Source organism: Saimiri boliviensis, chromosome 3 (genome assembly GCF_048565385.1).
Source record: "Saimiri boliviensis isolate mSaiBol1 chromosome 3, mSaiBol1.pri, whole genome shotgun sequence".
NCBI lineage: Eukaryota > Metazoa > Chordata > Mammalia > Primates > Cebidae > Saimiri > Saimiri boliviensis.
The window spans coordinates 37,920,534-37,932,533 of NC_133451.1; the positions used below are offsets into that span (position 1 = coordinate 37,920,534).

Here is a 12,000-nt window from a genome sequence, read left to right on the forward strand (position 1 = left end):
ATCTTTTTTAAAAATTTTAATTAAACTTTCTATTTTGAGATCCTTGTAAAATTCACATCCAGTTGTAAAAAACAATGCAGAGAGAAGTCCTAGGTACCCCTTTACCTAGTTTCCTGCGTGCTAGCATTATCACAACCAGGATATTGACATTAGTACAGTCAACATACAGAACAATTCTGTTACCACAAGGATCCCTCATGTTGCTGGTTTATAGCCACTTCCCTCTTTCCCCCATCCTGTTCTTAACACCTGGTAACTAATAACTTGTTCACCATTTCCATAATGTTCTCCATTTCCATAATGTTGCCATTTCAGTAATGTTGTATAAATGGAATCGTACAGTATGAAATGTTTTGAGATTGCCTTTTTTTCACCCAGCATACTTCTCTGGAGATTCATCTAAGTCGTGTGTATCCATAGTTTGTTCCTTTTTGTTGTTGACTCATATTCCATAGTATGGATGTACCTGCTTAACCTTCACCCATTGAAGGGCATATGGATTGACTGCTAAGTGGAGTTTCTTTTTGAGGTGATGAAATGTTTTAATATTGATTATGATGAAGTATGGCACAACTTGGTAAATACAAAAAACCATGGAGTTGTATACTTTAGAGGGTGAATTGTATAAAATATAAATTATATCAGTAAAGCTGTTTTTAAAATAAAAAGTACAGGCATCTTTAAAATAGGAAAAAGAATCAGTTGGGCATATCTGTGTCTATTTTAGGCTTCTGTTCCATTGATCTGTGTGTCTGTTCTTCTAGCAGTACTACACAGTCTTGATTACTATAGCTATAAAAAGAAAGCCTTAAAATTGGGTAGACTGATTTCCCACTTTATTTTCAAAATTGTTTTAGCTCTTCTAGTTTCTTTATCAGTCTGTGTAAATTTTAGAATAATTGTGTATATATCTACAGAAAAAGTCTTGTTGAGATTGCTTTTATTAGAATGATATTAAACCTTTATATCAGGTGGGAATAATTAACATGTTAACTTCCCATCCATGAACACAGTATACCTCTCCGTTTAGTTAAATCTTTTATGCCTTTCATTAGTGTTTTGTAATTTTCAGCATACAAGTCCCGGGCATGTTTTTTAAAAATTTATACCCAAGTATCTCATTTTTTGAGTAATTGTAAATGGTATTGCATTTTTAATTTTGGTATCTACACTTTCATTGCTAACATATATTCAGTTGATTCTATCAGGTGGGACTGTTGTCTTAAAATTGATTTTCGGCCGGGCTTAGTGGCTCAAGCCTGTAATCCCAGCACTTTGGGAGGCCGAGGCGGGTGGATAACGAGGTCAAGAGATCGAAACCATCCTGGTCAACATGGTGAAACCCCGTCTCTACTAAAAATACAAAAAATTAGCTGGGCATGGTGGAACGTGCCTGTAATCCCAGCTACTCAGGAGGCTGAGGCAGGAGAATTGCCTGAACCTGGGAGGTGGAGGTTGCAGTGAGCCGAGATCGTGCCATTGCACTCCAGCCTGGGTAACGAGCAAAAAATCCGTCTTAAAAAATATATATATATATATATTTTCTAATTTATCAATTAATAGCAAAAAAAAAATTGATATAATGTATTTGAAAGTTACTCCTATATAATAGGGGTAGTTCTAGCAAGTAGGAAATTTAAAAATAAATTATGGTTTAATATCACTAAGAATGTTAGAATTAATGGACTGTTCAATCACGGGTACATTCCCATTTAATTTAATTAATTTATTTATTTATTTTGAATCGGAGTCTCGCTCTGTCACCTAGGCTGGAGTGTGATGGCATCATCTCCACTCACTGCAACCTCTGCTACCAGGGCTCAAGCAATTCTCCTGCCTCAGCCTCTCGAGTAGCTAGGATTACAGGTGCCTGCCACCGTGCCTGGATTAATTTTTGTATTTTTAGTAGAGACTGGGTTTCACCATATTGATCAGGCTGGTCTTTTGGCCAGGTTGGTCTCCAACTCTTGACCGCATGATCCACCTGCCTCAGTCTCCCAAAGTACTGGGATTACAGGCATGAGCCACCACGCCTGGCTTTTCCCCATTTTATTTATTTTCTTCAGTCTGTACCTTTGACATATGCTAAATATTATTCATAGATGCTTTGTCAAAAACATTACATTTTTCTCTTAAAATTGGGAAGTACATTTAATTTAAATGTTGGAAGTTAGTATTTCCTTGACTAACTTTTATATTTTCATGACTGGATTTTTTTTTTTTTAGACTGGTGTCATTCAGTATTTCTCTATTGAAGACTGGCAATTTGTTAATGATTATCGACATCCTGTTAGTGTGAAAAAGATTTTTCCTGACCCTAATGGGACCGGGTTAGTTTTCATTGATGAGAAAAGTGATGGATTTGTCTACTGTCCAGTAAGTCTAAAACATTTTTAAATGTTTATTTTTTGAAATGCAATATAGGAAAAAAAAATATGTGTTTAAAGTCTATCTCATGTAAAATTTTCTATTAATTGGTGCCAAGATTGTAGTTCCTTGCTATCATCTTCATGATATCATGTTTATGATAGATTTTTCATGACTATGTGAAGAAAAGTTTTTCCATTGTTCTGTAATTTTTCATAGTGCCATCCCAGAAAGATTTTTAATGGGAAAAAGTAGTTATTATATTTATACCACTTTCAACCTTATCATGTACTTACAGCATAATACAGTAATTATAGTGTATCTCCCTGTACATGACTTTTCTCTCTCGATAGGCAGTAAGTTATCTGTCCTTCCTGCCCACCTCAGTTGATTTTCCTCTTTCCTTAAAGATCCTGAGCACAAAGAAAAAGTATTTCTGTATTAGATAATTAAAAACGGATGAGCCCATTTTAAAAATCCATCACTCATATTTTTAAACATCCTGAACTTTTTTGAAAATAAATTTCAAAAAAAGGAGATGTGCCTTTACATTAGTTACTATAACTGGATTTTTCATTTACTTTTTATATCCAGTTAATGGTTTACTATATTCTTGGTCAAATTCACATAAAGTACAGCTGCTCATGGACCCGTCCTTAACACTATTTCCGGGTGCCTAGATCTCACTGTGGTGTCCCCTCAATGTAAACAGCCAGCTCCTCACTGCTGCACTTCCCTTGATACAAAGACTTAACTTCCTCCCCATGCCCGCCCTGTCTTCCTTTCCTTCTCTTTCTTTTCCTTTCCTTTCCCTTCCTTTCCCTTCCCCTTCCTTTTCTTTCCTTCTCTTCTCTCTCTGTCTTTTTTTTTTTTTTGAGACAGAATCTTACTCTGTTGCCAGGCTGGAGTACAGTGGCGCTATCTCGGCTCACTGCAACCTCTGCCTCCTGGGTTCAAGCGATTTTCCTGCCTCAGCCTCCTGAGTGTTGGGGACTACAGGCGCTGCCACCATGGCCAACTAATTTTTGTATTTTTAGTAGAGACAGAGTTTCACCATTTTGGCCAGAATGGTCTTGATGTCTTGACCTCATGATCCGCCTGCCTTGGCCTCCTGAAGTGCTTGGATTGCAGGCGTGAGCCACTGTGCCTGGCCGCCTTCTCTTCTTTTCTTTCTTTCTTTGACAAATATAACAAATTTCCACAGATGTACCTGGATTATATGTGCCAGATTCATAATTTGCTAGTTCTTACTCAATGCATTCCTCTCCTAATCGCAAAGCAAATGAGGAAGGATGCCATAAATGAAAATAAACCTTGAATTTCCTCTACTTAATATGGAAATTCCACCTTGAATAGGTTTCCTTTCTGTAACAGGGAACTAATTAGAGCTGCCTTAAATTTCCCCTGTGTGGGTTTTCCACAGTTAGAAACTGTGGCTTAGACAGGATATACAAGAAAGTAGGAGGGTAAATCAGGTGTCTGTCAGGAGTTAAAGTCAGAAATAGGGTGTGGCTGCTAGGAAAAGGGTAAGGAGTAAAATCAACCTTAAACAAGGTGATTTCATTCATTTTTACGTTCTCCATTTACAATTCTCTTTTTCTTGATAATTTATGTTAAAGAGCTCTCACTTTGATTGAATTTCCAGTTTTCCTGTTTATCTAAGGTGGAGACAGTTCTAGTACCTAGCTACATTGTAGGATTGTTAAATGAAAAGTAAATAGGATGATGCATGTAAGCTTTTAGTACAGTGTTAGCCATGTAATAAGCACTCAACAAACAGTTACCCTTTTATAAAAAAAGTTTAGCCACTAGTCCAGTGGCACTGGTGTGCTCATCTATACGAAGCGAGAATCAGTATAACATAGTGGTTAGAAGCAGAGACTCAGGAACCAGACTGCCTGGGTTCAAATACTGGCTCATCAACTTACTAGCTGTGTAACTTTGGGCAGATTTCTCTGTACTTAAGTTTCTTCATCTGTAAAATGGAACTAATAATACTACCTGTCTTTTAGAGTAGAGAGTTAGAATTAAATCAGATAATTAATACAATATCTTGTAAGCAGCACTGTCCAATGGAAATATAATGTGAACCACATATATAATTTAAATTTTTCTATTAGCAACATTTTTAAAATGATAAACAGGCAAAATTAATTTTAATATATTTAATTTAACCTTTGAGGAATCACCACACTGTCTTCCACAATGGTTGAACTAATTTACATTCCCACCAGCAGTGTAAAAGCATTCCTGTTTCTCCATGGCCTTGCCGGCATCTGTTGTTTCTTAACTTTTAATAATCGCCATTCTGACTGGTGTGAGATAGTATCTCAATATCACCATTTCAATGGGTAACTGAGTATAAAAAATGTTAATGAGATAGTTTACAGTCTTTTTTTCATGTGAACTCTCTGAGATCCAGTGTGTAGTTTACACTTAAATATATCTCAATTTGGACTTGACACATTTCAATGCTTAATAAGTACATCTGGCTACAAGTAGATATAATAGCAACTACTATATTAAATAACACAGCTTTATAGTATTAATTATTATTTGCAGGAATTTTATATTTCATTCTTATTTTGATAGGAAGATGGAGTAGGAGGAGGCAGATATTTTTCAGTTCCCCATTCAGGATATGTATCAGCCTATCTGCCTGAGTTCACAGGAATTATATGGACTGATTTTTACAACCAGCTTATTTAGTATAATATTACAGTCAGCCCTTCCTATCTGTGGGTTCCTCATCTATGGATTCGACCAACTGTGAATCAAAAATATTCAGGGAAAAAAATGGATGGATTTGTCTATGCTAAACCTGTGCAGAAAAGTTTTCTTGTCTATATTCCCAATACAGTATGACAATTATTTACATAGCATTTACATTATATTAGGTATTAGAAGTAATCTAGAGATGATTTAAAGTATAAGAGAGAGTATACATAGATTATACACAAATATTATACCATTTTATGTCAGGGATTTGGGCAGCTATGGGTTTTGTTATCTGCACGAGATCCTGGAACCAATCTCATGGATGTTGAGGGGTGATTATACATTTATGTTTGTTGACATGCGTTTTAGAGAAGTCTTTTGAAATAAAGCATCCCTAGTGTAATTTACTTTAATCATGCGAATTAATTTGTTTCTTAATACCCAGCATTATCGAGTACTCACTGTTATTGAAAAATTTCTAAACACAAGTGACAAGTGTGTTCATAGTTTAAATTTCTGTCATCTTGAGCATCTTTAATTTTTTTTCCTTAACCTGAAGCTTTGTGTCTGGACTGGTGAGTTCTCCTACAGATTTGCCAGATTTTGGATCAAACCTTGTATTTGCCAAATAACTATAGTTTTTTTCAAGCCAGATCTAGGATAGGAATGGAAAAAGAAACTTTCCTTCTAGTTGTTGTTAGAGTGATGTTAGGTTGAATATGACTTGCTAATTTAAGCCAGCTAAGGCTACAAACAGGCTTCTACCATGGCAAATGATAATCATTTAAGCACAGACTTGGGGCAAATCTGTAAATCTTATTTTGTAGGTTAATGACACTACCTATGAGATTCCAGATTTTTCACCAACCATTAAAAGTGTTCTCTGGGAAAACTGGTCAACGGATAAAGGTGTATTTATTGCTTATGATGACGATAAGGTATACACTTACGTCTTTCACAAGGACACTATACAAGGTACTCAATCCCTTTTTTGTATATTCACTGATAAATGAATTTCCCCATTGCAGTAAAATTAAAACATTACTTTCTGATGTTTGTGCTGACTATTAGCTTTCAGCATTAAGATGTCTGTTTTATAATGTAGGAGCCAAGGTTATTTTGGCTGGTAGCACCAAAGTTCCTTTTGCTCATAAACCTTTGCTGCTATATAATGGAGAGTTGACTTGCCAAACACAGAGTGGAAAAGTAAACAGCATCTACCTTAGCACCCATGGCTTTCTCAACAACTTAAAAGATGCGGGGCCTAATGAGCTGAGACCAATGCTGGCACAGACTTTAATGCTAAAGAGGTAGGCTTTCAAACACTTCTCTTGGAACTTCTCATTTGCTTTTGTGATTTTAAAGGTCAAATCCTATAATTATTTTATTGCTTTATTCTTTCTACTTGCAAGAATTTTTTTTTTTTTTTTTTTTTTTTTTTTTTGGTAAATGTAGAAATGCAAGTACAGTTGTACAACATGTATATAGTGCATATGCTGAAGTCTGGGCTTTTAATGTACCCATCCACAGAATAATGAACATTGTACCCAATAGGTAGTATTTTATCCCTCAACCCTGTCTCACCGTCCCATCTTTGGGAGTTTCCAGTGTCTATTACTCCACCTGTATGTCCATGTGTACCCATTGTTTACCTCCCACTTATCAATGAGAATATGCAGTTTTTTACTTTGGGGCATTTCACTTAGGATAATGACCTCGAATTCCATCTATATTGCTTCAAAAGACATGATTTCATTCTTTTTTATGGCTGAGTAGTATTCCATTTTAAAATTTAGACATATGTTGATGGATCTTAGGTTGATTCCATGACTTTGCTATTGTGCATACCGCTGCAGTAAACATACGAGTGTAGGTGTCTTTTTTATAAAATGTCAAATCCTATAGATGGAGATAACAGTACTTCCCTTGTTCATTTCACAGGGGTGTTGTGAGGCTCAGATAGGATAGTGAACTGTTTTTATTATGAGTACTTTATTACAAGAAAAGCCCTTAAGAACAAAACAGTTTCTAAGCTTCCAAAGAGCCCAGTTACTGTCAAATCCTAATAAACCTAATTATTTCAACAATCTCTTGATTTTATCATAATGAAGTTTGATTCTGCTTTGCTTATAATTTCCTTTTCCTGTTTTTTTTTTTTCTCTTATCTCCTAGAACCACTGAGAATTCCTTTGACATTCTAATTCCTCCAAGCCTTTCTTAAATGTTGCTGTTTATTGGGGTCTCATGAGTTTCCTTCTCTTCTTATTCTAATTACTCTTCCTGAGTGAATCTTCTCTACTTAACATGGCTTCACATACCACTCATATGAAGCTGACTCTAAAATCTGTGTCTTTACCTTAAACCTGTACATACACTGCCTACCAGTCATATGTACTTGCAAGTCTATGAGCTCTTCAAACTTGCCCTTTCTAAAACTGAACACATCAGTTCCCTATTTTCCCTCACTCTAATCACATATACACATGCCTTGACACACACAAACACCAGCTCCTTTTCTCCTCCGGTGTTCCCTTGTCTTTACCCAGGCCCTCACTGGAATTATGTATAATGTAACTAACCACTTCCCAACGGCTCTGTCTGCCAGTAGCCTAGTAACAATCTAGTCTGTTCCCCACATACTTTTGAAAATATGATTTGACCCTCTCATTTCAAGCTCAAGATCCTTCAGTGACTTCCTATTGCCTTTACAAGCAAATCCAAATTCCTAGAGGACCTCACGTGACATACTAGGTACTTAATGATTTAAGACCTGCTCAACTGCCTTCACTCAACTCCCTCTCTGTTCCACCAGCGGCTGAAATTGCGTATATTTCGTGATTCTTCCTAGAATGCCCTTTCCCTATCTCTGAATGTAGTAACCCCTCGTTCTTCACCCATCACCCATTAGTGGAGCCATCTCCTGCTCCAGGAAGCCTTCTGCCACTTCCCCACTGCCACAGGTAGTCAGTCCTGCTTGGGGTCTTCCTGATGTGTTGCCTCAGAGTCAGGATGCCGTATACATGGTGGTTTAGAGCCTGTCACCACTTACCTCTGTGTGACTTGGGCTAATCTTTGAAGCCTCACTTTCCTAATCTGTAAAGGAGAAATAATACTTAGTGGGTCAGGTTATTAGGGTAAGAGAATTTATGCAAAAGACTTAGCACAAAGATTGACCTATTGTAAGTACTCAGTGACCTCTGTCGTAGTATGTTATAGTCATTTGTTTTCTTATCTGTCTCTTCCACCTTCCCCAATTGTGATTGCCTTAAGGACAGCAACTGTGGTTGATTTTTGTATCATGTTTCCAAGCATATAACAGAAGCTCAGCAAATGTGTGTTGAATGAAAAAAATGGATAGGTGAATAGATAAATAGATGGATAAACAGATAGATGGATGTAACATATTCACTTGTGTAGAGGTTCCACACAAAATTTAATTGGCATTTATGTTCATGTTTTAAACCAGAGGTCAGAAAACCTTTTTCTGTCGTGGGCCAAATAGTAAATATCTCAGGCTTTAAGGGCCATGGGGTCTCTGTCACAGCTACTCAGGCCGGCTGTTGGAGCATGAAAGCGGCCACAGACAATCCATAGAGAGGGGGCTGGTGAGTGGCTGTGTTCCTCTCAGGCTGTGTTTTCCAAACAGCAGCTGACTAGATTTGGCCCATAGTTTGCTGATCCCTGTTTTAAACTTCTAAATTTATAGGAATAGATTACTAATTTTATTAGACTTACGTGAGAACAAAAATAATTTTTATCTATGTGTGACATAAAAAGAAATGAATGAATAGAATTGGTTTAGTTGTTAATTGAACAGGCAGGTTACAGAGAGTAGATTTAGATTAATAAAAATTCAGGAAAAAACACTTATCTGTATAAAAAAGGAAGAAAGCTTAAGTGTTTTGTCATTACTTGCAAATGACAATTACAGGTTAAGAAAGGTTTTAGACAGTTTATCTGGGGCACACTGTTAGATGACATATAGTCTGAAAATTGCCTAGTATGTGGCAAGTGGAGCGTTCTGATTAAGCTTATGTACTTACATCCCAGGTTTTCTGATGCTTGGGAATTGTGCAGGATTCTGAATGATGAAGCTGCCTGGAATGAGCTGGCCCAAGCTTGTCTACATCACATGGAAGTGGAATTTGCAATCCGTGTTTATCGGAGAATTGGAAATGTTGGCATGGTGATGTCCTTGGAACAAATAAAGGTAAACGGCATGTTACAGAATTATCAAGTTAAGTTTTAAATGCTATTTTAAGTTAAACGCAGTCTAAATTTCTACAGTTAATCTTACCTAATTCTTAAACAAGTGAGTTGATAGAACATCACCACTTTCTACTGACCAAAGTCCTTAAAAAAAAAAAAAGTTAAACCCTTGTATTTCTTCTCATCAAAATTGCTTTTATTTGTAGGGAATAGAGGACCGAAATCTTTTGGCAGGACATCTTGCCATGTTTACCAACGATTTTAACCTGGCTCAGGACCTGTACCTTGCATCTAGCTGTCCTGTTGCTGCCCTGGAGGTATGGCAGCAAATAAGAGTGGAAATGGTGTAAGAGGTATCCAGTGGGAAAAAGGGGAGGGGAAATGGGTGCCAGGCACAGTGGCTCATGCCTGTAATCCTAGCACTTTGGGAGGCCGAGGTGGGTGGATCACCTGAGGTCAGGAGTTCAAGACCAGCCTGACCAACATGATGAAACCTCATCTCAACTAAAAATAGAGAAATTAGCTGAATGTGGTGGCATGTGCTTGTAATCCCAGCTCCCGCAGAGGCTGAGACAGGAAAATTGCTTGAACCTGGGAGGCAGAGGTTGCAGCAAGCCTATAATCCCAGCTACTTGGAGGCTGAGGCAGGAGAATCCCTTGAACCTGGGAGGCCGAGGTTGCAGTGAGCCAAGATTATACCACAGCACTCCAGCCTAGGCAACAGAGTGAGAGTCTGTCTCAAAAAAAGGAAAGAATATATGAAAATGCAAAGGAGGATCACCTCTTCTGTATGATTAAAATTTCTCAGCATAGACACTACAAGCCTTCTCCTTCCTAAAATTCAAACATATCCATTTAATAACTCCTGAGTACTCATTAATTATAATATGAATCATTATAATCATTAAAATCATAATGCAAAAAATAAGTTTATTCTGCATTTTGTGGAGTATAAACTGCGTGGCATTATAACATTACCAAGTGAAATCTAAATATGTCCAACGAAAACAGATTGCATAAATTACAAAAGCATATAAAGGAAAAACATCACCGTATATTGAGTGCTCACATGGACCAGGTGCTTTTCTAAGCACTTGACTTATATTAACTCATTAACCCTCACAGCAGTCCTGTGAGATAGGATTGTTTTTTTCTGTTTTCCAGATGGGAAAACTGAAGCACATTTATCCTTATTGTATGAAATTCTGTTGTGTGTTAAGAGATGAGCTAAGGACTAGTGTACCATCACTGGTTTCCCAGAGGTGAGCACGGCAGGAGAGGGCCTGGAGCAGGATGAAGGACCTAGTTAGTTCAAGGGCAGGGAAGGAGGGAAATGCGGCAATATAGACGAGCAGTGGGGAGCATGGACTTCACAATCAGACATGTCTGAGTTCAAATTCCAACTCTGTGCAACCTTCGACAAGTTATTTAACCTTTCTGAGCCCTAGATCCTATTTCTTTAAAGTAGGAATGACAATACCTAGCCCACGGGATAGTAGTAAAGATTTAAAAGTGAGAGTGAGATCTTTTAGCTCAATGTCTGATCAATGGTAAAGACACATTATGAGCTATTATAATAACTGGCATTTCTTTTTTTTTTTTTTTTTTTGAGACAGTTTCACTCTTGTTGCCAGGCTGGAGTGCCATGGTGTGATCTTGGCTCACTGTAACCTCTACCTCCCGGGTTCAAGTGATTCTCCTGTCTCAGCCTCCTGAGTAGCTGGGATTATAGGTGCCTGCCACAATGCCCAGCTAATTTTTGTATTTTTGGTAGAGACAGGGTTTCACCATGTTGGCCAGTTGGTCTCAAACTCCTGACCTCAGGTGGTCCACCCGCCTCAGCCTCCCAAAGTGCTGGGATTACAGGTGTGAGCTACCATGCCCAACCTGAAACTGGCATTTCTTTTTTTTTTTTTTTTTTTTTTTTTTTTTTGAGACGGAGTTTCGCTCTTGTTACCCAGGCTGGAGTGCAATGGCGCGATCTCAGCTCACCGCAACCTCCGCCTCCTGGGTTCAGGCAATTCTCCTGCCTCAGCCTCCTGAGTAGCTGGGATTACAGGCACGCGCCACCATGCCCAGCTACTTTTTTGTATTTTTAGTAGAGACGGGGTTTCACCATGTTGACCAGGATGGTCTTGATCTCTTGACCTTGTGATCCACCCGCCTCGGCCTCCCAAAGTGCTGGGATTACAGGCTTGAGCCACCACGCCCGGCCCTGAAACTGGCATTTCTACAACTATGTAAAAGAGGTTGTTTTGAAAGCATTTGTTACTAATTTTACAACTTTTCTTTTACAAATCATTTTATAGCAAATTTTCATTTTTATTTATTTTTTTTTTTTTTTTTGAGGTGGAGTTTCGCTCTTGTTACCCAGGCTGGAATGCAATGGCGCGATCTCGGCTCACCGCAACCTCCACCTCCTGGGTTCAAGCAATTCTCCTGCCTCAGCCTCCTGAGTAGCTGGGATTACAGGCACGCACCACCATGCCCAGCTAATTTTTTTTGTATTTTTAGTAGAGACGGGGTTTCACCATGTTGACCAGGATGGTTTCGATCTCTTGACCTCGTTATCCACCCGCCTCGGCCTCCCAAAGTGCTGGGATTACAGGCGTGAGCCACCGCATCTGGCCTCAAATTTTCATTTTTATATTTGAAGTGAACTAAAATGAATTTTGTTTTAAGAAAAGTTTAGGTAATTTTACAGTA

The 12,000-nt window shown here is 38.0% G+C and overlaps 1 protein-coding gene across 4 annotated transcripts in view; it reads left to right on the forward strand.

Moving 5' to 3' along the window:
- Positions 1-12,000, forward strand: part of WDR19 (WD repeat domain 19) — a 111,528-nt gene that overhangs the window by 41,599 nt on the left and 57,929 nt on the right. For all 4 annotated transcript variants that reach the window (XM_074396023.1, XM_074396021.1, XM_039468118.2 and 1 more), the window contains exons 15-19: positions 2,227-2,376; positions 5,913-6,060; positions 6,191-6,395; positions 9,136-9,295; positions 9,501-9,611. In XM_074396023.1, the coding sequence (XP_074252124.1) occupies positions 2,227-2,376; positions 5,913-6,060; positions 6,191-6,395; positions 9,136-9,295; positions 9,501-9,611 (774 nt within the window). The remainder of the gene's footprint in view (positions 1-2,226; positions 2,377-5,912; positions 6,061-6,190; positions 6,396-9,135; positions 9,296-9,500; positions 9,612-12,000) is intronic.